At 37.0% G+C, this 27,763-nt stretch overlaps 1 protein-coding gene across 2 annotated transcripts in view; it reads left to right on the forward strand.

Moving 5' to 3' along the window:
- DIP2C (disco interacting protein 2 homolog C) overlaps positions 1-27,763 on the forward strand; it is a 348,741-nt gene that overhangs the window by 272,230 nt on the left and 48,748 nt on the right. For both annotated transcript variants that reach the window (XM_083378215.1, XM_083378214.1), the window contains exons 10-17: positions 247-338; positions 4,721-4,831; positions 13,354-13,477; positions 14,382-14,491; positions 16,557-16,659; positions 20,910-20,974; positions 26,057-26,150; positions 26,470-26,589. In XM_083378215.1, the coding sequence (XP_083234341.1) occupies positions 247-338; positions 4,721-4,831; positions 13,354-13,477; positions 14,382-14,491; positions 16,557-16,659; positions 20,910-20,974; positions 26,057-26,150; positions 26,470-26,589 (819 nt within the window). The remainder of the gene's footprint in view (positions 1-246; positions 339-4,720; positions 4,832-13,353; positions 13,478-14,381; positions 14,492-16,556; positions 16,660-20,909; positions 20,975-26,056; positions 26,151-26,469; positions 26,590-27,763) is intronic.

The following is a 27,763-nucleotide window of genomic DNA, read 5'->3' on the forward strand; positions in this document are numbered from 1 at the left end:
ACCTAGCTGTTGATAAATTAAAGTTGTTCTTAAAGTACAAACTTTTAAAGGATGCCTGTTTAAAATATGAAGCTTAGCACAGTCAGATATTGTATCATGAAGATGCCCTCTATAATATGTTTTTTATACAGTTATGGATTCCTACTTTTTTTGTTTGGGACAAATCTTATCTGAATTGCATTTTGAACCATTTTAAACCTTAAATATTCCATGCCATATTGATACTGTTTTTTTCTTTTTGATTAGGTAAACTTTGGACTCGTAGTATGAAAGTTGCTTATAACATACTGCATAAATTGGGCACAAAGCAGGAACCGATGGTGCGGCCAGGAGACAGGGTAAGTAACTGCTATCACTGTGTGGCTTTGTACTTTCTTACATAGATTCTTAAAATCCCCAAAGGTGAGATGTTTTATTGTTTCATTCATCATGGTTTATATTTTTGTGTTTTGCCTTCTATAAACAAGGGTGCACAACAACTGTTCAAGTGTCACACTAGATCTTTTGATTGATGGTTGCATTCTCCAAAAAGGGGAGGAAAGGCAACACTAAGTTTTCCTTAATGTATTAAAATTAAATGAATTAAATACCGTGAATATGATTCTTCCCCATGTGTTCAATAATTTTTCATTTCTCACATTCAGTATTACAAATTCATAACTATCTTCAAAGGGACTATAGGAACTTTCAAGGATCAGATGGAGACCTGAGACAACAGTGTGTACACCTGACTTTCAAACAATTTCACCTTAATATTTATATCAGATTTTTAAAAAATAGTTAATGGTCTGAAAATAGTTTATTTATAATAGCCTATTTATGGTTAAAATTGTATGTATCTCTTTCATAACGGAGGCTGTACATGTTACAATGGCCCCCTTATACAAAGAGCATTAAAACATGCTTGTCATAGAGATGAAATCAGTTTTGGAAACGAGACTGTGTACGCCTGTATATTCTGGGAAATTCTAGAAACAAAAGAGTTTCTGTGAAAAGGTCAGACTTGAACAAGGAATGTTGCTAGCTAATTAATAAGATGTTCAGTGCAATCAGTTTAAAATATTCCTATTTAAAGCAGTAACTGTTGGCATTAGAATGTAATAGCTTAAAGAAGGGTTGACTTCCATGAACTGGTGTTGAAATCAGTATGAGTGTGGGGCAATTTTCTTGTGTGATTTCTGTTTCATCCCAAGGAGAGGGACACATCTTTATCTCTAGAATAAAAGAATTTTGAACAATTGTATATCCAGTGAAATATGTTGTTGTTCATCACATCTAAATGTTTGTAAAGACCAACTCCATCTACGTACTTTCCTCAAAAGATATGCCTCATTTGCGTATTTCCCTCGAGATATATCTCCATCCACGTCCTCTTTCAAGATAGGCCACCATGTTGTATTGTAGAAACTCTGTTCCTTAAGCACTTTAACTGTCTCTCTGGAAACATTGGGTTGAAGAAGAATTTTCATTGCCAAACATATCTTTGTCCTTTCACCAGTCCCTTTTCTCTCTGTTTTGTGGTTTTCTTTTTTGCACTTCATTTCTGGTATTTTGTTTGGGTTTGTTCAGATCCCTTTCTTGTTCATCCAAATCACTGTGATGGCAATACTTCATGAATTCCTTTCTACTTTTTATTTACATACCTAGTTCCCCCCCCCAAGAAGCTGCTACTTCCTCTCATCAGTATTAAAGTTGAATCAAAAGTCAGAAAGTCAAAGCTGCTGTTTACCGGGGGGGGGGGGGGAGCCCTACATCTGGCAAGAAATACAGAACAGAAATAATGCTTCTCCATTCTGACAGTCACACACTGTTTTTGTGCTACTGGGAATTGTGGGTTTTTTCCTCTCAGTGTTCTAGGGAGTTGCCCTGTTCACATTGTGTGCAATTTTATTTTATTTTTATTTATTTTAATTTTATTTATATCCCGCCCTTCTCCGAAGACTCAGGGCGGCTGTCCTCCTGGAATTTGTCAAGTCTTGTGCTTAGTTTTCAAGTAGTCTCAGCCTCTCTCTATGTCTCCTTCTTCAGATGAATTTGCTTAAGAATACTCATTATTTCTTGTCATTGAAAAATTCTAGTATTAAAATGATAGCTTCTGTTCCAGAAGATGCTTCATTTTTACAGCGTCTCTTCTGAAAATTGGAAAGGAGCTACAATCTGAACAAAGTGAGAAGGAATAAAGCATAAAACTGAAGAGGTTTAAAAAAAAACAAAATAACCTATGTTTCCACTTGTTTAACTGAAGCTGGGTCTGTCGTTAATACCGGAGAATGTTAATGAAACTCCACAGAAACAAATTTAAATTTTTAAACTGTACTTCGGGGAGCACTTCCCTAAATGGTGGCATGTGAATCGCCCAAATGAATGAAAAGAAATAGCTTACATTAAATGTGCTCTTGTATATATTCGCTGGTTTAACCTCTAATTGCCTTTTGATACTTGATCTTCTCTGCCTTCACTAGTAAGATATCCCCCATCCCCTTTCTTGTCTTAAGCTGTTCAACTTCAGAGCACTTATCTCAGTTCAGGCCCTCAGAAATGCTTTATTTCTTTTCATAAGTGATGGTGAAAAATTAAACTTAAAAGACTGTGGGCAGATGTTGAATTTAAATCATTGTCTGTTTTGGCACTTGGCCAAAAGTGTCTACAGAATCTTTTTTCTTGATTTATGATAGTGCTTAAGACTATATCATATCCATAGTAGGCAGCATACCGAACAAATAAGTCAAGGAAAGTTATAAAATCGACATTACAGCTAGACCTTTTCTTCCTTTGCACCTTGTGTGCTCTAGATTGTGGTGTGTATTGGTGAATCTCTTACTTAAAACTTGGAACACTTAAAATTAGAATAGTTAGTACAGCCTCCAGAGTATTAGGAAATTATACCATGTATATCTTACCAAGGCACACAGAGAGATTTAAATGTAAATTCTTCTATTTACATGAATCCTAGTATAGTATTTTGGTCCTTTTTTGACTATGTACAAAATTGCTTCAACAACTTTTCCATTTATGGGCAAGAATATTACACTAATCTGACCAGTGTACACATCTTTTCATATTCTAAAGTCTCCCCAAAAGCTGACATAGTAGTGCAATAAATGTAACAGATGAAGATCCATGCTTTGTATAAACCTTCACATGGTAAGGAGTAGCAAGGAAGCAGTAGATGACACCAACCTCAGAATTAGAATGACAGTTTAATGAGTAGCATTTAGCCATGACCTCAAAAGAAAGCTCTTGCAGCTGAGTTCTCCAGAAAATTGATTGCGGAAAATAGTGCTATCTGGTTCATCATTATTTGAGACTGATTATTTTAAAGAAGGCAATCTCTCTCCTGAAGGAGCATGTGGCGTGACTGCAAGATTTTAGCCTCTTTCATTTTTAAGCTTTTTTATTGTCATGTGAAATGAAATCGAATGTCAAAAGAAGAGGAATATGTAGAAAAGCAGTTTGAAAATGATCAACAGGAACCAGAAAAATAAGATGCGATATTTCTTTCTTGCCTTTTAATGGTGAAACAAGAATAAAACAGATTTACAACCAGGAAAACAGCCTTTCAGTATGTTGTTCTTTTATGAGCCCGACTAAAAGCATGATTTTTAGCAAATATCAAAAACTAACAAAAAACTTAAGAGCTTCATCTAATGATTGTAGTTTTCCATTAAACATTTGGCGTTTGAAAAGTGATCAAAATGAAAGATGCGTATAAGGTAAAACTGAAATAGGTTATACTTAGTTAAAGGTAAAGGTTCCCCCACACATGCGTGCTAGTCATTTCCAACTCTAGGGGCTGGTGCGTCTCTTTCAGTTTCTCAGTAGAAATAGGCTTGAAATAAAATTAATTGGAACTTAAAATGAAATTAAGTAGGACCATCTAGAAACTGATCAGTAAGAGCAGGTAGCACCAAAAAACCATTAAAAGTTCTTTAAAGGATCATTCCTGCTAGAAGCAATTTGGCTTAATAAGATCCCATTCCTTGGGTTACCACTATTTTTCTCTTTAGAGTCATTTACTCTGTAAAGGGATAGACAAATCCTAATACTAATGTTGTTGAACTACAGTTCACTGATTTATTTATCACATTGGTATATCATATATTATCAAAAAGCCAACCTGCATCAATAAACAATCAATAGCAAGGAGTTAATAAGTATAAAGACGAAAGTAGCAAGTAACTTCAATATCAAAACACTAAATACTGGATAAGTCCAATCCAAAAAAATTCCATGGTGCCACTATGAAAATTCATGGGAAAGAATGAAATATAATCATGCTATTTTAGAAGAGACCAAAATGTAAAAATATGGGTTTTCTGTTTTCATTTTTAAACAGTTTGCTGGGAGAGCCCAACAAAGGAAGGAATTCCATAGCATTGGGGCCATCACTCAGAATGCCCTGCTGCTAGTGACTACCAGGCACAGTCCCTTCCAGGATGATCATGTAGAAAGTCTTTAGTCAAAGATCATAGCTTCTGGAGCACATATGATAGAAGCCATAACTATTCTTTAGTAGCGAGTGATACCAGTTGCTTGATATTAGGTCCCAAGAACCAGGAAAGACAAATGAGTGCTTCTGTGCATATTCCTGTATTGCTCCTCATACTTTTTACTTCAGTTGGTAAGATTTTATTTGCAGTACTATAGATATATATTCCAAAAAGGTATTTACATTTACAGATTTTATTAATTTATTTTTCTCCTCCCAATTTTTTTATAGGTAGCACTAGTTTTCCCCAACAATGATCCTGCAGCTTTTATGGTAGCATTTTATGGCTGCCTTCTTGCAGAGGTTGTTCCTGTTCCTATTGAAGTGCCACTTACCAGAAAGGTAAGAGAAAGAAGTTTTTAGTTGTCTTAGCAGGAATTAAGGTCAGATCTCAGGACATAATCTTTGAGCATTTTACATGGAAATAAAAAATGACAATATGCATTGTTGCTTTAACACATCTATGAAAACACAACGTACATGTCATCAGAATATGTTTACCATCTGTGTATACATATTCTGATGACTTTGCCTTAACTTTATTGGGAAGCTCACATGGACTTAACTTTTTAAATATTATTTTAGGACAGGTTTAAACTGTAGGTATAGCTGAATGCTAAATAGGATTTGACCAACATTGCCGGCGTCAACTCCCCTCCGCCCTGTGCGTGCCCACAGAGAGGGCCTCCTCAGGGTGCCTCCAGTCAGGGAATGTTGACTGGTGGCCCCCAGGGGGAGGGCCTTCTCTGTGGGTGCCCCGGCACTATGGAACCAACTGCCGGTTGAGCTCCGGATGGCATCGGACCTCCGATCCTTCCATCGCGGGTTGAAGACCCACTTGTTTGAGTTAGCTGGTCTGGCCTGAAGGGGAATATGGGTTTTTTAATTGGTTTTATTATTTTACTATTGTTGTATTTTAATTGGGCATGGTTTAATTTTCTTTTAATTTTTGTATACCTATTTATATATGCCCTGTGAACCGCCCTGAGTCCCTAGGGAGAAGGGTGGTATAGAAATCCAATAAATGAAATGAAATGAAATGAAAAGAACCAGTTTTTTTAGGGTTGCCTTCTATCCCCCTGGTCTCTAAGGGATTAATTTTGCATTCAAAAATAAAAGGGTTGATTGCATGTAGAACCATGAAAGCTGTGAGAAAGCTTTTAGCTATATTTTCAATGAGTTGAAGCCTAATATTAAACAAAACTTGAGATCAGCCACATTTGAAGGGCAGGAAAGAAGGTAGAAGCAGCTTTAGGAAGATGCTGAAGGCAATAGTGCAGAGAAGGTGATGAAGCCCATCACCAATTATACCATTACAGTATTTGTGATGAACAGAATTGTCTTAAGGTCCCTTGTTGCACAAGGTTTCTCTTTTCCTTACTGTGGCATGGCCCTGGGAGGACACCATGAATAATAACTGCTTGGAATACTTAGAAAAATAGCTTTAACAGGATTATCTAGAAAGGTCAAGATTTATTTGGATTTAAGTGAAAAAAAATTCAAGCAGTGCTGATACTACAAAAACTAGGCTTCCTGAACTTTGCAAGAATTATCTTTTTCTTATATCTCTGGGCTATTCCCCATATAGGCAATTTATTCTTTAAAAAAATAGAGCTGATTGGGAACATGAGCAATGAGTAATCATTGCAACTTCGCTATTTCTTAAGTGGTACTTCATATGACTAGGATCTTTACAGAGCTGGTCCAGTGGTATTAAGAGTGGCGTCAAGTCTATTTCCTCAAATTGTAGCTGATGGATGTTCTTCTCAGAGCAGATTTTGAACCAGCTGCATAATTAATACATTTTTGGATGATAAGATGTTCAGTATGAATTTGAGATGGTCCAAAAGACAAACATGGCGTTAGAGATTATCAGCATTGTTTGGGTTCAGTTAAAAAAAAGAGTGCTTTTTGTGTGGTTTTCAAAGAATTCCAGGCAGCTCAATGATCAAAATAACAATAAACACATTTTTGAAAACAGAAAATATTGAAATAAGTAAATGATTAAAAACTGTTGGCAGTTGTATTGCTAATAATAGTTTCTGACCATGACTTGGCTGCATATTAAGTTGACAATGGAATGTCATATATTGATTTGGAAATTTTATAATCAAACCAGAAGTCCCTTATTTCTCTTTTTAGGAAGTTCAAGTTTTCTGTGCATTGGCATGTTGGCTAGGAATAATCTGCTTATATCTAGCCCTCTAGGAGATTTACCATGGAGTAAAATGCAAAGGCTGAAGACAGGATCAGTGACCTATGCTTTTAGCAGATAATTTAATTTATTGGGGGAGACAGCCTCTCATGAAGGCTTAAATAAATGTTTCTAGATGCAGGTATCAATTATATAGCCCCCTCCAAAAAAGCTAGATATAACCAGGGTTGTGGACCATGAGCCATATACAACAAAGTCACACCCTCTTGTTACTTTGATTAGTAATCTTCTGGCATTTGGGGCCGTGTGCATGTCACAAACATATAGAAAAGTGGTTGGGTTTCCATTCCAGTTCTGGAAATCTGCTTATGTCTCTCTGACCAATCTTGCCTACCTTTGCAGACCCATCACTGGCTATATGTGGTTCACACCACTCTCTTTGCATTCCCTAATCTGTCTGAGATTGAAGCATTTCAATTCACCAAAAGTTAACAGTGCAGTTTGCAGAAGTGGGAATAGTTTTCCAGGTGTGAATAGAAGCGAGTTCCCTGTGAGAAGCCTCACATTTCCAATCCCAACTTTAAAGTCCCTTCCTTCCTTTAAAAATATAGTATGTCCCTCCTGTGAGCTCACAACAGAATATCAGGTGCCTTACAGTCTTTCAAATATTGCTCACCTCTGCTTTATACATAAAGAGGCATGATGTCTCAGCTGTTAAAAACTCTGAGCTTGTCAGCTGAAAGCTGACAGCCTGGATTCAAGACCCAAGCATCATGCAACAGGGTAAGCTCCCATTCCTTGCCCCAGTTCCTGCCCACCTAGCAGTTTGAAAACATGCAAATGAAAATAGATTAACAGGAACACTTCGTTGAGATGATCCCTTGTGAAGAATACAGTGTCCCATGTATCTTTGGCGTATAGCTATGCTGGCCCTATGGCTAAGGAAAAACTGGGTAGGAAAACCTTACATTTACCCTTGCTTTTATACATAGCAGTTTAGTAAGGATCATTCGCTAACACAGTGCTTGCCAAAGCTGCGTAAATCACCCAAAATTGGGTAAAATTAGCTTTTCTTTGGGTAATGGGTACACATTAGGTACATTTAAATAAGGATTTTTGATAAGCAGTTTTGGATAATGAAGGAAAACATTTGGGAAGCACTGCTATAACAGCTTCAGAGAAATGATATCTATTAAATTTTCCTTTTCCCTTCCCTTCTCCTTGCATAAAACTTTTGTAAAGCACAAGTGCCTTTTCGCATTTGACAACTAGCTGCTAAATTTTTCATCACACTTTTATTTTGCATATAGTTGAAAAGATACCACAATAAACTAGTGTCCCCTCATAAGTATGCTAAAAGCATTTTATAGCTTGTCCTACCTGTTGAAATTCTTGCCAAGATTAGTTTTGTTAAAAAAAAATAATTTGTAAACAAGCATCATGTTTTCACAGAAATTACTGAAAAGGCAATTGCATGTTTTGAAAAAGAAATGGCAGCAAGGGCCTAAGTCTCTGGTTAATTAAAACATTTGTAACAGGGTTTTATATATAGCAGGTGCTGGAGGACAACCAATGAGCTGAACATGTTGGTTCATCCTCACCTCTGCTGCTCTAATTTTACCAGACTGCCTGAAGGTTTTGGCATTTAATTTTTCACACTTGAGCCCTTAATTCTTCTCTTCTTCCTCAATTATTCAATCTCCCCATGATCATCTTGCATGCCTCAAAATAGCATAGTGTATGAGAAAAAGAATCATTCATTAAATAAAACGATACATATGTACAAACTATATAGTGGGAAAGAGTTGGACGAATGATGTGGAATATCATTCCTGTGGTTTTGACTAATGTGATTCCTAATATAAGGATGAAGAACCCAAGAACACTTGCCTGGGGAAATTCTCAAATTTTTTTCCCATCTGCAGAGAACTTCAGCACTGCATACAGATTTTATGTGAGACTCCAGCCTTTTCTAACTCACTGGTTATTCTGCCCACAAGATTTCCAATACATAGTGGTTTTCTTATATCAGATACCGGGAAAGCAGACAATGCTCAGTATGCTAGTTTAAAAACTCTCGTTCTGTATTGCTGTGTATCATGACTGAAATAAGCGATACCCAAAGTTTTTAGAGCAGGCATGTTAAAGGAATTCAAGAATTATCTTCCTGTAACGACATGGTGGCTTAGTGTCTTAAAAGACACCAGAGAAGGTCTGTGCTCCGGTGATCCGATCCTACCACAGCATGATGGAGTGAGCATCCATCACTTGCCTCATTTCCTGCCAACTAACAGTTCAAAAGCATGTAAATGGAAGCCTATAAAACAGGTATCATTTCAGTGAGAAGGTAACAGTTTCCCATGCTTTGCACTGCAGCATGATGTCATGCTGGCCACTTGACTTGAAAACATCTTTGCACAGCACTGGCTCAATGGCCTAAAGAAACATGGATGTTTCTTTAGTTGACTACACCTAGTGGAGTAAAACCCGCAGGAACTTCTTTACATTTACCTTACCATCTTGTATTAAGGAGCTTCTACAGCACCTTATTGCACCTTACACCTTTATTCCCGCTCATAAAAATGTGGCCAGATGAGAGTGGTGGGTTATATTAAACTTATTGATTTGGGAATAGCATGCTTTAGAGAAGTATAGAATTTTCCACTTTGAGCCTTCTCTAGTGAACAATAACTTAGATGCTTGGCAAACTCTTATTCTAATTTCTAGTCTTCCTTCCAAGCACTCTTTCTCAGCTCAAGGAAAGCAGCCCTTCAGACTTTTTTGACTTTACTTCCCATCTGTTTCAGTCAACATGACTAGTGATATAGAATCACTACTTTCTTGGAGATTATCCTGTGGTTTACCTTAGCCTGCCCCGAGCCTCTTTTAAAACACCGTTTCCCACCTTGCACATCTGTGAATATCAGTCCTAAGAATTCCTCAGGCAGCATGACAGTTGAGAACTTAGGGAACTGATGTCCATGTATTTTTAAGGCATCCAAATTGGGCAAATATGTTTACTGTATCTGCCTGCCTCTTCTTCCCAGCTACTGAAGTACCTTTACGACTCTTACTATCCCATGTCTGCTATTTTCTCTTAACTTCCTTCCTCCTTCCACCATTGCTGTCTACTTCACTACTATTTTGTAGTGTTTTGTATGTATAAATCTCCCCCTAGTGCTAATATTTTGGAGTGATTGATTTTCTCAGGATTATAACCTATCCTTAGATTCCATTAGGCCTGTATGAGTTAATCTGAGGACACAAATAGTCTTTAGAAGCTCTTCTTTCACCTTGAAATGAAGGTGAAAGATGGTCATAAAGTTCTTTAAGCTTGAGAGCATAGATTTTTATCCTACGATTTTCCCCACTCTGTTCCCTGTCTTCGAATGGGTCATTTCCTAGGTGATGATGGAATTGAAGTTCCTGAAAATTCATCTCTCCGATACAAGAGCAGAAGCTTCACAAGACAAGAGCCCCTTACATATGTATGATATATAAGCAGCTGAAAGACTTGAGATGTTGTGGTATATAATCAATGTCCTCCGTTCGTAAAGACAAATCTCATTTAGTGTTTTTTTCCAAGCTAAGTAAAGCCGTGCACAATAATATGTTTTAAAATGGACTCTGTCAATGCTTATATGTGCTGCCTTTTTGTTTTAGAGAAAGTTCAATAATCTTTTGGATAACATATAGCATTCCGAAAGAAACACACCACTACATTTTAGAGAAACCATTCATATCATTTCTCCCCCCCAAGGACATTCTTTTATGTTTTATCTCTTCTCCCCTCTTCCTATCTCTTCTTTCAAAATGAGATAGTCACAACAAAATCCATTGCATCTGTTGGTTTTCATGGACATTCTCTTATAATTGCTCAGATGTTGCAGAAGCTCTGTATGGCAGAGAAACTATTGACAAAGGAGTGGAGGGGTTGACTTTCCTTCTTTTTAATTAAAACCTGGCCAATAGCTGAGTAACAAGAAGAATACTGGCAAGGAAAGGCAAACCCCCCTCCTTTAATTTCTTAGCTTGCTATGATTTCCAAAATATTTTCTATAGCATCCATTGGCAGCCCATTCATGCATTTTTGCTAGACTACTTTTTTGAGAAATATATAGAAAACAGAAGCCGGGAAAGAACATCTGTAGATGTGCAAATTATTATTTATAAAGCATGCATGCATATTTGCATTACACTATTAGACTCCAGATGTCAGGACAGAGTATAAATTGGATCCAGAGAAGACTGTTGAGAGTATATATTGGCCTAAGGAATATTATTTTGTGTACATGGACATTTCTTTGTCTTATTTCTGTTTCCTGTTTCACATCAAGCTACACAAAGAAGCATATACACATGTTGCTTGAAGTAAGCTCTCTCAGTGTAGTGTTCTCTGGTTAGCCACACCTTTCTATACACTTTGTAGCCTAGATGAAACATTGAATTAGTCCTGTTGATTACTTCTTGGTTTAAAGACAGATGAAGTCCTATTTGCCATTGTCTTGGGGGAATAGATGTACTTTAATTTTCTTTGGGGTGTTAGAAAAATCTTGATGGGGAAGCTGCAGATGGTAGAGACTGAAAACCCAGGAATGTTTGTTTTCAGGATCAGAGTGAATAATCTAGGTCTAAGTAACCACTGGCATGATTTGAAAATAATGAGATCTGTCAGGTAGATTTATTCACAATAAAGAAAGTAACAACTCACAACCTTCCCTCCAAGAGACACCCTAAATTTTCGGTATTCCAGCAAGGGATAAAAGCAGTAGACAATTGTTGTCAGTCCTAAGCTAATGTAGGATGTATTTTAATATTTATGCCAACTTTGATTAATGCCTTTTAAACTTTGTAAATTTTTTTAGGGCCTGGCTAAGTCATGAATCTCCTTGGGCTACTAATAGCACAGCATGCACAGAATTTTTCCCCAACTGGCATGATTTCATCCTCTTTGTCTCTTTCTATTTATCTTAAAAAGGGTACTCCTCCTTCTGTCTGGATTTTCATAGAAGCCAAACCAAATGAGAGCTCATTTCTGAAGACTTTTCTTGCAAAAGTATGTCTTTAACTTTGCCAAGCTGGAAATACATAATTACTTTAATCATAAGAAAATGCAAATATAATTGAGAATTTGTTGGGTGCCTGAACTTTGAAGTAATTATACAAATCTGTCATAAACCAGTTTCTCATCCCAATATATACTTTAAAAATCAGCATATACAAACCCAACTGTGTAATTAAATACTATTTTTTTAAAAATCTGACTATAGAGAGGTTGATGCTAGGCTCTGAGTGTGGGGAACAGTATAATGCATGTCTTTCCCCTAGAACCAATAGCTTTTTTACAACTTTTAACTGTACATTAAAAAAAGCAAACTTACGTTGTTGAGCTATTGGACAAAATAGATCTGTATCTCAAAACCTTTCTTTTACTATCTCGATAGTCACAAAACCTCCATTTCTGCTTTTTGTTTGCTTCAGATTTCCAGTGCCTAATGTCTTTGTAATGCAATGAAAGTCTTGCTGTAAACTTATCTATTCTGTTTTGAAAACTGTGGTGTCTGGCTATTGTCTGGTGCATCTTGAACAGATACTGGGGTATAGTGATGGACTTTATCTGTATATTTTATGCTGTTGTATCTTGTTGAGTACTTGCGACTTGGCCAAATTGAAACAGAGAAACTGAATATTGTTGATGTAGTCATTGCTTTTTCTAACTAGAGTTTTCCAAGGTATAAATTTTGTGTTAACCTCAGTGAGTGAGAACAGGAAATATTACAAAGAAATAACTTTTTAAAAATGCTGTAGTTGCTGTAATGTTGATTTTTGCTTGGGGTTTCACAGAATTCAAGTGCCCCTAGTTCTGTTGGGATAATCCAAATTCAGAAGGCCTTTGTAAGTGAAAATGGTGAGGCAAGGCAATATATGGATGTTAAATATTGAGCATTTTGTGGCTTAATGTATGGTATATCCGACCAATACAATAGTTTATGATTCAATAGGATGCAAACATTGTCACAGAATCAAACTATTTTTAAAAATTGGTGTCCAATAATGGTCAGCCCAAAATATCTGGAAGGCAATTAAAATAACAGGTGTTGCATGTCCCTCCTTTTGCTTTTAGACATAATTTGCTGAACCATTATGGCTATTAGATCTCTTTCCCATAAATTTATTTTTCCTTTTTCTTTGGATTATCTAACTCAGAAGTCACCACCACATCCTATAGCAATAGATTCCCCGCTCAGTTAATGTAGTCTAATGCTTTTCCTGGTTTGGAATCTAATACTTGCCTTTTATAGATAAAGAAAAAAAATCTGCCTATCTAGTTTGTGGATTTCTTTGTGCCCATATTTGTTTCCGGTTTTTATTCTGCTTTTCTTCTCTCTGTTATAAATTGCCCACAAAACATCAGGTTGTAATTTCAAAAATTGGAAAGGGTGGGGTCTTCCTGATCTGATTTTTCGCTTTTTAAAGAAAAATACAATTCTCTGTATTAAATATTTTATCAAAAAATGTTCTTACAAAAGCACTGAAGCTTTGAAAGCCAACGACCTGGATCAAAACATAATAGATGTCTTTAAAAAAATTAGTTGACTAAGTAAAGCAAATGTTAATAGCTCGGACATATTTTAAAGGAAAGCTTTCATTACTGCTTTTGCATTGATTCACTTAGAATCTTTTCCCCCCTTGCTTTTTCTTCAATTAGGATGCAGGTAGCCAACAGATCGGCTTCTTGCTTGGAAGCTGTGGCGTTACTGTAGCCTTGACTAGTGATGCATGCCATAAAGGGCTACCTAAAAGCCCTACAGGGGAGATACCACAATTTAAAGGTAAGTTTGTGCAGGGTTAATTCAGTACCATATGCCATGCGATTTCATGTCCATTACCCAATGATGAGCAAAAGTAGAGAATTGTACTAATTAAAAGATGCAAAAGATGTCTGATTTTCTGTCTTCCAAAGCTGTGTAATTATCAGATCAGTTCTGTCTATCTTGCCTGTTCTAACCCAGTATAATTGGGTATAATTGTCATTTCAGTACTGTTGAGAAATGCCCCACTGACCCTTATTGTCTCCTGGCAGGATGAGGTTAAATAGAACAGTTCACTGAAGCCAACCCACAATCATCCTGTCTTCTGCAGACCTTGAAACACAAAGCTTTTCTTCCAACTGATCAGTAGAACAATGTTATTCTATCCCTGCCTCGTCTTCTGAACTACCATGGGTCCTGGAGTAACAAAAATTCACTCATTCTCAGCTTTGCAAAACAAAATTTGGTAGCAATTATTCCCTTTTATATTTTGTTCTGGGCATGCCACAGGAGGATGTGTGTAAAATAAAAAATGAAAAAAGAAGTATTCATATTACTTTTCACTCTATCATCTCGATACTTTTCAGAGCTTCTGAAAAGGAGATGGTGGCATGCCAGCTGCTTGGCAACAGGCGTGGGGAGAGAAAGAGATGGAGAGGCTCCAGGAACAGGAAGTTGATCTCTATGGACAGTATAGTCAAACATTTCCAGTGCCTATTTAAAACTGGGGCTAAACTCATGCTGAGAGTGCGCAGCAAGAATTTGATTTTATATATAATGGTTCCAGCATCTACTGATCTTTAACAATTCAGAGATAGCACAGGAGAAGACTTTCTATTGGTCATTTTTATTAAAGAAATGTGGACCACAGGATTGCACAATGGCTTGTTATTTTTTAAAAAATTGCTCTATGTTTGTTTCTAAGGCTGGCCAAAACTGCTGTGGTTTGTGACAGAATCGAAACACCTTTCGAAACCTCCTCGAGATTGGTTCCCCCACATCAAAGATGCAAACAATGACACAGCTTACATTGAGGTGAGTGCAGTATGCATAATATATTTGTTCAATCATATTCGCATGTGCATCATTTCCATCTATTACTCTGAGTCCAGATTAATAGCGGATTAAATGTTTTAAGTAAATATATTGCAATGTACTTATTAAATAGTGAAGCATATATGAAACATCTCCATTCCTATGCAACTATAGCAAATTGCGCTTGTATAACGTTGGGGAAATTTAAAAAATCTTGATATCTCAATTCAGCTAAATTTGTATAGGGTCCCCCCCAAAAAATCTTCGAACGGCTACATGGATAACCATTTTAGTGGCTGCATATTTGAACTTATGTTTATAGATACGATCAATGTTTGCTTTAAGAATTAATGAGAAGGGAAGACTGGCTTGTAGACACCAATGGAATTTTACACTACTATCTGTGTAAAATCGCAAAAAGAATTAAACATGCCTAGAGGCTTAAAATTTAGTCAGATTTTGTCTGCTATGTCTGAAGTCCACTGAATCAAAGTCTATTGAATCAGAAGTTTTCTAAAAAAAAACAGCAGTGGAAACTTCCCAATAAAAGCTAATTTGAAAAGTTCCAGAGTGCAATGCCATGTGCAAAACTCTGTAAAAGATAGATGCAATAGAAGTGCTTTAAATAAACAAGGAAGGAAACTGAATACTTCATAATATTTTTCATGAATTAAATATCAGGACAATGGATGCAGAGGCTGAAATAGTAGCACTCAGCAGCCTTTTACAGTGAAGGGATGGGTACTGATGTGTATAGAAACATGGGAGCTATGTTTTATCATTAGATAGTTTGACAACTTCTGACAGATGTTCTTTTTAGAAGTTAGTGGGACAATATTATTCAACTTTACTTTTAGCACATATTGCTGGTTTACAATTCTACAGAAACGAAAGAAAGACATTTCCTTCCAAAATATGCTTGTTAGCTTACATGGACTTCTAGTTCACCTCTATTTGAAAGGTTTAAGCAGAGGAACATAAAAATAAGTGCTTAATATCAAATCCTATATTAAGCAGGCAAAAGCTTATGTGGCTTCTTTTAGAGGTTGGCTACAGGAGCTACATGAAGGGCCCCATGTGATTCCAAGCCTCCTTTTGAATCTGAAAAGCTTCATCGCTATAGGTACATATGTTTAATTGTGATGTTACAACAAAAAAGGCAATTGCAATTTTAGATTGCATTCACTGAAGTCATTTGCAGTCATGAGAGGCCATAATTCAGGTTCAGTTTCTGTGCTGGTCAGACTCCATTTCAAGGGTGATATCCAAGTTGAAAAAATCAAAATAAGGTTAAAATATAGGTAGCAAAGAAGATTTCATTTGAGAGATAGAGGCTGCAGGAGGAAAGGATTTTTGAAATATTTAAAGGGTGTCACATAAAAGTAAGCTGCAAATTATTCACTGTTGGCCATAATGCAGAATCTGGAACTGGTTAGGAAAAGCTTATTAATGGTAATAAGCTTTGATAATGAAACTATTTCCTAGGGAAGAAATAGGCTGCCTTTTCAAGCAAAAACTAGGCAGCTTTCTAAATGGAGATACTTTAATTCGGATTTCTGTAGTGATCAGGGGGCATCAATAGGATTGTTCAACCATTAAGGCAAACTAAGTATTGATATGAGAATTGAGTCCTTTTTCCCCCCCCTAACCGCTTAGACTGGATCTTTAGAGAGCTAGAGGATAAGGATATATAGATAATTAGCAGGATGATATGAATGGAGAGAAACAGAACTGGCTGTGTAACTATCGGAGCTTGGTTATTGAATAAAAAACCAACTTTGGTTGATGACCTAGTACTGAATGGAAGACATCAGTAAACTTACTGAGATACCCAGTAAGAGATTTTTTTATGGTGCACAATTTACAACCATAGCAGGTTATGACCATCATAAGTAAGAGCAGACTCCCTTATGGTCATAATTCAAGGACTATTTGTATTTGAGGTTTGAGGATTAAGCCGGACACCTTTCAATAGACAGTTTAATAAACTGAAGGAGAGGAGACAGAGACCTAACAACAGTTTTGTTATTCCCCGACACTGATGAACAAAATTTTGTTACTACAGTACAAAACATGTAAGGATGGAAGTGTTCTTGGTGTGACAGTGACAAGGATTGCATTACTGACCCATTGTCAAGCGCTCACCCAGGCATGTGGATACACAGAAGGTATTTCAACACTTTTTTAAAAATGACTAAACTAGCTTCAGAAAACGATTTAGCATGATAAGATTTTACTGGGTTTTGTTTTAAATAATTGGATGAAGACAATTATTCAATAGCCAGGAGCTAAGCTATCTCTCCCAAAAATTGGAAAGCAACACAACTTATTTCTTAGCCAAACTGATTTTTGAATCTTCCCAGAACTATAGAGTCTTTGGACAAAACTGTATTTGCCCTGGGTTTTTTGTTTTGTGTGTTGTTTTTTGCAATATTTAGAGCATTCTCTTTGTTGTGAGAACAACAAAGAGATATTGTAGTGCAAGGTCTAAAATAGTTTAAAACTCTACCTCATACCCCAAAAGAAAATCCATTCTTCTCATCAACCCAGAAAAATGGAACAGAAAATCCTGGTTCTTTTTATGATAGTTTGCCCCTTTTTGTGCAATTACTAAGCTCACTTCAAGCTAGATATGCCTGAAATGCTGCAAAACACAAACAGGATTAATAAAAACAAGAGCTGGGTTCAAATATTCAATCGAGATCAGGACCTCCAAAAGTTTACACGATAGAAATCAGTGAGATGCATTTTTTATAAACTTCATTTTATCTTCCAAGATGAACAACTACTTCAAGTTGTAATTTTCATCTCTAATTAATATGAACATCTCAAGCTTCTGAGATCTGTATTACCTTTGTTGAGAACAACAAAGAGATATTGTAGTGCAAGGTCTAAAATAGTTTAAAACTCTACCTCATACCCCAAAAGAAAATCCATTCTTCTCATCAACCCAGAAAAATGGAACAGAAAATCCTGGTTCTTTTTATGATAGTTTGCCCCTTTTTGTGCAATTACTAAGCTCACTTCAAGCTAGATATGCCTGAAATGCTGCAAAACACAAACAGGATTAATAAAAACAAGAGCTGGGTTCAAATATTCAATCGAGATCAGGACCTCCAAAAGTTTACACGATAGAAATCAGTGAGATGCATTTTTTATAAACTTCATTTTATCTTCCAAGATGAACAACTACTTCAAGTTGTAATTTTCATCTCTAATTAATATGAACATCTCAAGCTTCTGAGATCTGTATTACCTTTGTTGAGAACAACAAAGAGATATTGTAGTGCAAGGTCTAAAATAGTTTAAAACTCTACCTCAAACCCCAAAAGAAAATCCATTCTTCTCATCAACCCAGAAAAATGGAACAGAAAATCCTGGTTCTTTTTATGATAGTTTGCCCCTTTTTGTGCAATTACTAAGCTCACTTCAAGCTAGATATGCCTGAAATGCTGCAAAACACAAACAGGATTAATAAAAACAAGAGCTGGGTTCAAATATTCAATCGAGATCAGGACCTCCAAAAGTTTACACGATAGAAATCAGTGAGATGCATTTTTTATAAACTTCATTTTATCTTCCAAGATGAACAACTACTTCAAGTTGTAATTTTCATCTCTAATTAATATGAACATCTCAAGCTTCTGAGATCTGTATTACCTTTGTTGAGAACAACAAAGAGATATTGTAGTGCAAGGTCTAAAATAGTTTAAAACTCTACCTCATACCCCAAAAGAAAATCCATTCTTCTCATCAACCCAGAAAAATGGAACAGAAAATCCTGGTTCTTTTTATGATAGTTTGCCCCTTTTTGTGCAATTACTAAGCTCACTTCAAGCTAGATATGCCTGAAATGCTGCAAAACACAAACAGGATTAATAAAAACAAGAGCTGGGTTCAAATATTCAATCGAGATCAGGACCTCCAAAAGTTTACACGATAGAAATCAGTGAGATGCATTTTTTATAAACTTCATTTTATCTTCCAAGATGAACAACTACTTCAAGTTGTAATTTTCATCTCTAATTAATATGAACATCTCAAGCTTCTGAGATCTGTATTACCTTTGTTGAGAACAACAAAGAGATATTGTAGTGCAAGGTCTAAAATAGTTTAAAACTCTACCTCAAACCCCAAAAGAAAATCCATTCTTCTCATCAACCCAGAAAAATGGAACAGAAAATCCTGGTTCTTTTTATGATAGTTTGCCCCTTTTTGTGCAATTACTAAGCTCACTTCAAGCTAGATATGCCTGAAATGCTGCAAAACACAAACAGGATTAATAAAAACAAGAGCTGGGTTCAAATATTCAATCGAGATCAGGACCTCCAAAAGTTTACACGATAGAAATCAGTGAGATGCATTTTTTATAAACTTCATTTTATCTTCCAAGATGAACAACTACTTCAAGTTGTAATTTTCATCTCTAATTAATATGAACATCTCAAGCTTCTGAGATCTGTATTACCTTTGTTGAGAACAACAAAGAGATATTGTAGTGCAAGGTCTAAAATAGTTTAAAACTCTACCTCATACCCCAAAAGAAAATCCATTCTTCTCATCAACCCAGAAAAATGGAACAGAAAATCCTGGTTCTTTTTATGATAGTTTGCCCCTTTTTGTGCAATTACTAAGCTCACTTCAAGCTAGATATGCCTGAAATGCTGCAAAACACAAACAGGATTAATAAAAACAAGAGCTGGGTTCAAATATTCAATCGAGATCAGGACCTCCAAAAGTTTACACGATAGAAATCAGTGAGATGCATTTTTTATAAACTTCATTTTATCTTCCAAGATGAACAACTACTTCAAGTTGTAATTTTCATCTCTAATTAATATGAACATCTCAAGCTTCTGAGATCTGTATTACCTTTGTTGAGAACAACAAAGAGATATTGTAGTGCAAGGTCTAAAATAGTTTAAAACTCTACCTCAAACCCCAAAAGAAAATCCATTCTTCTCATCAACCCAGAAAAATGGAACAGAAAATCCTGGTTCTTTTTATGATAGTTTGCCCCTTTTTGTGCAATTACTAAGCTCACTTCAAGCTAGATATGCCTGAAATGCTGCAAAACACAAACAGGATTAATAAAAACAAGAGCTGGGTTCAAATATTCAATCGAGATCAGGACCTCCAAAAGTTTACACGATAGAAATCAGTGAGATGCATTTTTTATAAACTTCATTTTATCTTCCAAGATGAACAACTACTTCAAGTTGTAATTTTCATCTCTAATTAATATGAACATCTCAAGCTTCTGAGATCTGTATTACCTTTGTTGAGAACAACAAAGAGATATTGTAGTGCAAGGTCTAAAATAGTTTAAAACTCTACCTCATACCCCAAAAGAAAATCCATTCTTCTCATCAACCCAGAAAAATGGAACAGAAAATCCTGGTTCTTTTTATGATAGTTTGCCCCTTTTTGTGCAATTACTAAGCTCACTTCAAGCTAGATATGCCTGAAATGCTGCAAAACACAAACAGGATTAATAAAAACAAGAGCTGGGTTCAAATATTCAATCGAGATCAGGACCTCCAAAAGTTTACACGATAGAAATCAGTGAGATGCATTTTTTATAAACTTCATTTTATCTTCCAAGATGAACAACTACTTCAAGTTGTAATTTTCATCTCTAATTAATATGAACATCTCAAGCTTCTGAGATCTGTATTACCTTTGTTGAGAACAACAAAGAGATATTGTAGTGCAAGGTCTAAAATAGTTTAAAACTCTACCTCAAACCCCAAAAGAAAATCCATTCTTCTCATCAACCCAGAAAAATGGAACAGAAAATCCTGGTTCTTTTTATGATAGTTTGCCCCTTTTTGTGCAATTACTAAGCTCACTTCAAGCTAGATATGCCTGAAATGCTGCAAAACACAAACAGGATTAATAAAAACAAGAGCTGGGTTCAAATATTCAATCGAGATCAGGACCTCCAAAAGTTTACACGATAGAAATCAGTGAGATGCATTTTTTATAAACTTCATTTTATCTTCCAAGATGAACAACTACTTCAAGTTGTAATTTTCATCTCTAATTAATATGAACATCTCAAGCTTCTGAGATCTGTATTACCTACACATTTTGAAGAATTCTCTATAGGTGGAACAGTCATTAATTTTGGAAATTATGAATTTCCTGCTCTTATTTTCAACATTTTCCATCTATTTTCAGAAGAATACGTCACTGTGACATATTATGCAAATGACAATGAAGGAAAGAGAAATGAAGGAACAGATAGGTCAAAAGCTATGAGTCAGAATTTACTTCAAATTGTTCTCCGATTATTATTTTTTTTATTTTTTTTAAAAGAATCACCTACATTGTAAGATGGAGTTTTTGTTTGGCTGTACCTGGCATCCAGGAACTAACGTGGGTGTTTTTTTGGTTTTTTTTTTTGGTCTTGCAGCTGAAACAATTGTGAATGTCCTAGATTTCAAGAAAGATGTGGGTTTATGGCATGGCATCCTTACAGTAAGTGTACTTTATTTTAAATAATTGCTTTAAAATGGGATGTTATAGTTTACATTTCCATCAGAAATGCAAGTTGGCATCTTCTCAAGATGCACATCTTTTCCAATACTGAAGAGTGATAGTTTGAAGCTTAGTAGATAGAACTGAATTTTGCAGATATTCATATCTGATTTTAGAAGCCACTATTCTCCCATAATAAATATCTCAGAAAGCTGATAAGCAGTTTACCTCTGCAACTGTAGACATTCAGTCTATGAATGTCAATGTCTTATGGAGGAGCTTTTGACCCTAAAACAAGAACAGCCTCTGTCTACTAATTATTGGAATTGGCCCAGCCCATCTGCTAGTCTGGAGAATGCTGCTGCCTTTAGGATCCCCACAATTTCACTTGTCAACTTTAGTCCTATCTAACTTAAGTAAGTTCAAGGCTAGGTTCACACATCACACTAAATTATAATGTACTTATCTGGAATTTGACTGATGGTTGCTCTAGCTAATTTGACATTCTGACTAATTAAAACAAGCCACGTCTTAGATGTGTGAACTCATTTAAAAAGGGACATTATTGGCTCAAAAAAATACCTGAAGCTGTGACACATATCACCATCAAACTTCAATAATATTATTTTTCATCTAGTGCTCAGGTTAAGAGTAAAGCAAAACTGGACAATTCTGTTCAACCCTCCATCGTTCATAACTTCCTCTGTATGGGTCCCCTCCTTAAAAAAAATCTCTCAGTCCCACTTGTCTGGACAGCATCTGTCAAATCTCCCATCTTTCCTTTTTAGAGACTATGCTATAGAAGGTGGAATATTTGGAAACTTTAGAGGATTCTGGATGAAACAGGTTCCTTTCAGTCAGGTTTCAGCTCCAGTTACGGAATAGAAAAAGCATTGCTCGCACTTGTGGATGATCTGTGGTAAGGGCAGGATGGGGATAATTCATCCATCCTTGCTTTCCTTCTCAGTGGCTTTTGATACCATTGACCATGGTATTCTTTTGAGTCGGCTGCAGAATTTGGGGCTGGGCAGTGTCGCCAGGGCCAGTCCTAATCAGTGTTAATAGGGAGTGAGAGATTTAGTCCATAGACTCTCAGGACACTCTCCCATTTTTTCTGAACATCTACATGAAGTTACCAGTTGCCACCACCATGGAATGAGGTACAATCAGTATGCCTGTAGTCAGCTTTACGTCAATACATCTGGTGATCCAAGTGATATAGCTGGCTTCTTAGAGTGCCTGGAGGTTATAGGGGTCCTGATGGGGCACGAACTTTAGCTGAACCATGGTAAAACCAAGTGGCTTTGGTTAAAGTCCAGCTCCAGGACTTTAACATCTTTAATTCTGGGTGGGGTTGGACTAACCCCAGACACACTGGTGCTCAATCTGTGGTTTCTCCTGGATTTGTAACTACTCAATCTCACTCTCCCATCTTCCCTTTTTAGGGTCAATGGTATAGAAGATGGAATGTTTGGGAACTTTAGAGGAATCTAGATGAAATGGATTCCTTCCGGTTAGGTTTCAGGCCCAATTATGGGACAGAAATAGCATTGGTTGCACTTGGGATTATGGCAAGTGCAGGATGATGGTATGCATCCATCCTTGTTCTCCTTGACTTCTCAGCGGCTTTCAATACCATTAACCAGGGTATCCTTTTGGATTGGCTGTGGTATTTGGGACTGGGAAGCACAGAATTGTGCTAGTTTTGATTCCTTTCTCCAAGGCCAGTGATAAATTCCTCTCTGCAGGAGGAAGCATTTCCAGGATGTTTTAAGGAAGCCTTGGTTTGCTGCCCCTTAAAAATTCTATTTGAATCCCATTCCCTCCCATCTTCCCTTTTTAGGGAAACTGGTGTAGAAAATGGAATGTTTGGGAACTTTAGAGGATTCTGGATGAAACGGATTCTTTCCAGTCAGGTTTCAGCTCTGGTTATGGGACTGAAAAAGCATTGGTTGTACTTGTGGATGATCTATGGCAAAGGCAGGATGATGGTGTGCATCCATCCTTGTTCTCCTTGACTTCTCAGTGGCTTTCGATACCATCAACCATGGTATCCTTTTGGGCTACCTGTTGAATTTGGGGTGGGCGGCAGTCTTGCGCAGGTTCAACTCTTTTCTCCAAGGCTAGTCCCAATAAGTGTTAATAGGGAATGAGAGGTTCAGTCCACAGCTGTTGCTTTGTGGCATGCCAAAGTTCTCAGGATTCTCCACTCCACTCCACTCCTAAAATCTACATCAGTATGCTGACAATCAGCTTTACATCAACACTCTTGATGATCAAAGTGATACTGCTGGCCTCTCAGTGTCTGGAGGTTGTTGGGGTCTGGATAGGGGACAACATACTTCAGCTGAACCCTGGTAAAACCAAGTAATTTTGGGTGCATGGAGCTTCCAGCTCCAGGACTTTAACATCTTTAGTTCCACATGGGGTTGCACTACCTCACACCAACTTGGTGCACAATCTGTTTTTTGTCCTGCTTGCTGAGCAGGTGCAGCCATGGCCAAAAGAACTTTTTCACAACTTCATGTTGTGTGGCAGTTTTGCCCTTTCCTGGATGGGAGTCTCTGCACCCAATCACTCAAACCTTAGTCAGCTAACGCTTGGACTACTTCAGTGTGCTCTACATGGGGCTATCCTCAAAGGGTATCTGGAAGCCTCAGCTGGTGAAGAATTCAGGTGTGTGGGCACTTCTTGGGATCCATTGGATGTCTCATATAATATCACTGTCCTGCAAACTGCATTGGCTACCAGTTTTCCTGTGGAGTCCAATTCAAGTGCCAACTTGGCACTTCGAAAGCATATAAATGAGTGTAACTAGGTGCCACTTTGGTGGAAGGTAACAGCACTCTGTGTTTCTTCTGGGTCAGATTCAAGGTGTGGTTATCATCCTTGAAGACCTTCATGGTATGGTCCAGACTATCTGAGAAACCTGTTCACCCCTCGATGGGATTAGTCCACTATACCTGTGCCAGAAGAAATGTTCAGTACAGCGTTCTTAAGACAACATCTGTGACCAGCCAGGAATTGCTGCCACATAGAGGAAAAATGCTTGATAACAATATTCAAAATAGCCCAAGTCTCAAGATTATCCAAGTCAACTTGGGAAACAATAATTCGTACCCCTTCCAAATATAGAATTGGATGTGATATAAGAATTCCTTATTTTATAACATGTTTTCATCTGGTCACAGTTTGCTTGCATAAAATTTGATATTTCAGGATGTCTCCCAGATATTATTTTGAGCTAGGCTAGTTCCTGTGAGATTTATGACATTTATGCATTTATAAAAATATGTAGTGCAGATTCCTTATATGAAAATTAAATATTTCTTATATTGAAATGAATTAGTTCCCTCTTCCTCCTGATTGTTGAAAGCCTCCAGGATGGTGACAGCCCCATGGATTCAGAAATGACAAATTCCTCCCTGCAAAAGGGGTCCTTTCTGGGATCTTTTAAGGAGGCCTAGGTTCCCCCCTTCCATTTAAAAAAAAAATCTCCATCCCAGCTGTCTGGACAGCTTCTATCCAGTTTCTCACATTCCCCTTTTTAGGGAAGCTGGTATAGAAGTTGGAATGTTTGGGAACTTTAGAGGATTCTGGATGAAACAGATTCCTTCCAGTCAGATTTCAGGCCCATTTATGGGACAGAAACAGCATTGCTTGCACTTGTGGATGATCTGTGGCAGGCCGGATGCATCACGTCCAAACCACGCCCATCCCATTGCCGGCAATCAGAAAAAAGTCGCGATAAGTCATGACACGTCACATGACATCACAAGTTTGACACCTGTGATCTATGGTAAGGGCAGGATGGGGATAGTTCATCCATTGTTGGTCTCCTTGACTTCTCAGTGGCTTTTGATACTATCAGCGAAGATATCTTTTTGGGCCATTTGTTGAATTTGGGCTGGGTGGCATGGCCTTGCACGGGTTCAACTCCTTTCTCCAAGGCCAGTCCTAATGAGTGTTAATAGGGAATGTGCCTGGAGGTTGTGGGGGCAAAAAACTTCAGCTGAACCCTGGCAAAACCAATACCTAGTACACAATATCAGTGAAAGGAACAGCACTCTGTTTCTTCTGGGTCAGATTCAAGATGTGGTTATTCACCCTTGAAGACCTTCACGGTATAGTCCAGGCTATCTGAGAAACTGGCTCATCTTGATGGGATTAGCCCACCATACCTGTGCCAGAAAAATGGTTCACTACAGCATTCTTAAGACTACATCTTGAACAGCCAGGAGTTGTCGCCACATGGAGAAAATATACTTGATAAGAATAGCACCACAAGTCTCATGATTGTCCAAGTCAACCTGGAAAACAATAATTGGTGCTTCTTCCAAATATAGAATTGGATATGACATAAGAATTCCTTATTTTCTAACAAGTTCTCATCTGGTCATGGTTTGCTTGCTTAAAATTTGTGGAACTTGGGGCTGGGCATCAGCAAATCTCATGCAGGTTTAACTCCTTTCTCCAAGGCCAGTCCTAATCAGTGCTAATAGGGAATGAGAGGTTTGTGGTGTGCCACAGGACTCAGCATTTTCCTCCACTCTTTTTTGACATCCACATGAAGCTCCTGGGTGAGATCATTCGCCACAACTATGGCAGGTGCTTCCATCAGTATGCTGATAATAGTCAGCTCTACATCAAACACTCCTGGAGATCCAAGTGATATTGTTGCCCTTTCATAGTGCCTGGAAACTGTCTGCAAATTGCAATGACTCCCTGTTTGCATCTGTGGTCTAATTCAAGGTGATAACTGGCATTATCACCTTTAAAGCCCTTCATGGTATGGGGCCAAGCTGTCTGAGAAATTGGCTTACCCCGATGGGATTAGTCAGTGCTACCCGGGCCAGAAGAGGAGCCACGCGATAGCCTACTTCAGGCAAGGAATTTCCGTCAGTGGGATCCAGAAGAGCCTTTTCTGCTACCATCTTGCCCCTGAAGTTAGATCTGCTCCTCCTGCTTTTTAGCCTTCCAAAAGACCTTGAAGACATGGCTGTACCAACTAGCCAGGAGCCCCAACTGATAATTGTTTCCTCACTGATGCTGATACCTCTTATTTCCTTGCTTTAATTTCAGAGTGTTATGAACATGATGCATGTGATAAGCATCCCATATTCTTTAATGAAAGTGAACCCACTTTCATGGATACAGAAGGTGTGCCAGTACAAAGGTAAGGGTGATGGCTACATCAGTCTACTTTGAGGGAGCAGGAGGTAGGCTTTATTATATTAAACTGGCAAAATTGAAGTCGTTCCTCCTGCTCCTTTTACACACCCAATCTGTGAAAGATTGGCTTGTAATAGTGTAAGGACCGAAACTCAAAATTGAAGTCCAGTTTGTCTGCCAGTTGGTCATACTTTATATATTTTGAGACATTTAGTACAGTAGTAGAATTATATCTTAAATATCTTTCTGATTGTTTTTTGCATAGTTTAGTGGAATTACGTCTTAATTCATTTCTCATTCTTTCTCTTTCCTTTACATCTCAGCAAAAGTAGCTTGTGTAAAATCCAGAGACATGCACTGGGCATTAGTAGCACACAGAGATCAACGTGATATCAACCTCTCTTCACTTAGAATGTTGATAGTAGCTGATGGCGCTAATCCATGTAAGTCCTAAATATAGAACAGAATACAATCCAAATGGCTTTGCTATTGGACATTCTACATCAACGTCAATGAAGCCACTAAACAAGGATGTATGTCTGTAATCTTAATGTATCAGTTCCTAAAATATCTTGTCCATTCTTTCTCTTTTAAATGGGAGTATAAAAATATGTTTTCTATTCCAGAGTCCACCAAAAAATTATATTTCAAAGTCCATTTCAAAGTTTCATTTTTTTTAGTAATATCCTAAAGCAATTCCAATATTTCACAGTACTATAAACTAAAGTATCCTAGTTCTATATAATTTGGCAAGCTGTTATGTAAAACTTGAGTCAGATTTCTCCTTGAAAATAGAAAAGACTTGAGGTTTTCTCATGAAATCAGTTAAAATTAGGCATTGATGGAGTGGTGTTCTTTCCTTGGTCAAGTACGGGCATACAAAACACAAACTATATTTGTTGGTTCTTCTATCAATTGTGAAGAATGCATGTCCAACGTAGCAATCCGTTTCTCTTCCTGAGTTGTTTTTTGTATTTTGATCATGTATTTTTACAAATTTAAGTAACCCAAACAGACTCAAGAGAGCTCGTTTAAATATTAAAATAACTTTTTACAGTAGATTGAAATCATGATCCTAAAGCAAATTAGAAAATTAAGTTGAAATTGATTAAATCTCCAGTGGTCTCTGAAAAAAAAAATACTTGGTGCCAAAAAGTAATAAAGAAACAAGGGAGATAGTTCAAAACATCTTAGTTTCAACACTAAGAAGAACTTTTTCCTGCTGCTCTTAGAATTTTCAACAGAAAATTCTGGGCAGATCCTCTACTGATAATTGATAATGTTGATGACTTCATATAAAATATTGTGGGTTTTAGGGATTTATCTATGGCTGCAAAACTTAAAGTCAGTATATTGTACAGGAAAGATATGGTAACCAGGATTTCAAGTTTTTGAAAGTAGTTGCACATCATATGTATATTTTGTACTGTGACATTTTTGACCTTACAAAATGATACAAAATAAAAATTGAAATACAAAATAAAAATTGAAATTAACCAGGATTTCAAAAGTTTTTGAAAGTTGTTGCACATCATATGTATATTTTGTACTGTGACATGTTTGACCTTACAAAATGATACAAAATAAAAATTGAAATTGAATTATTAGAAGCAGACG

The sequence above is a fragment of the Vipera ursinii genome (assembly GCF_947247035.1).
Source record: "Vipera ursinii genome assembly, chromosome: Z".
NCBI classification, from domain to species: domain Eukaryota; kingdom Metazoa; phylum Chordata; class Lepidosauria; order Squamata; family Viperidae; genus Vipera; species Vipera ursinii.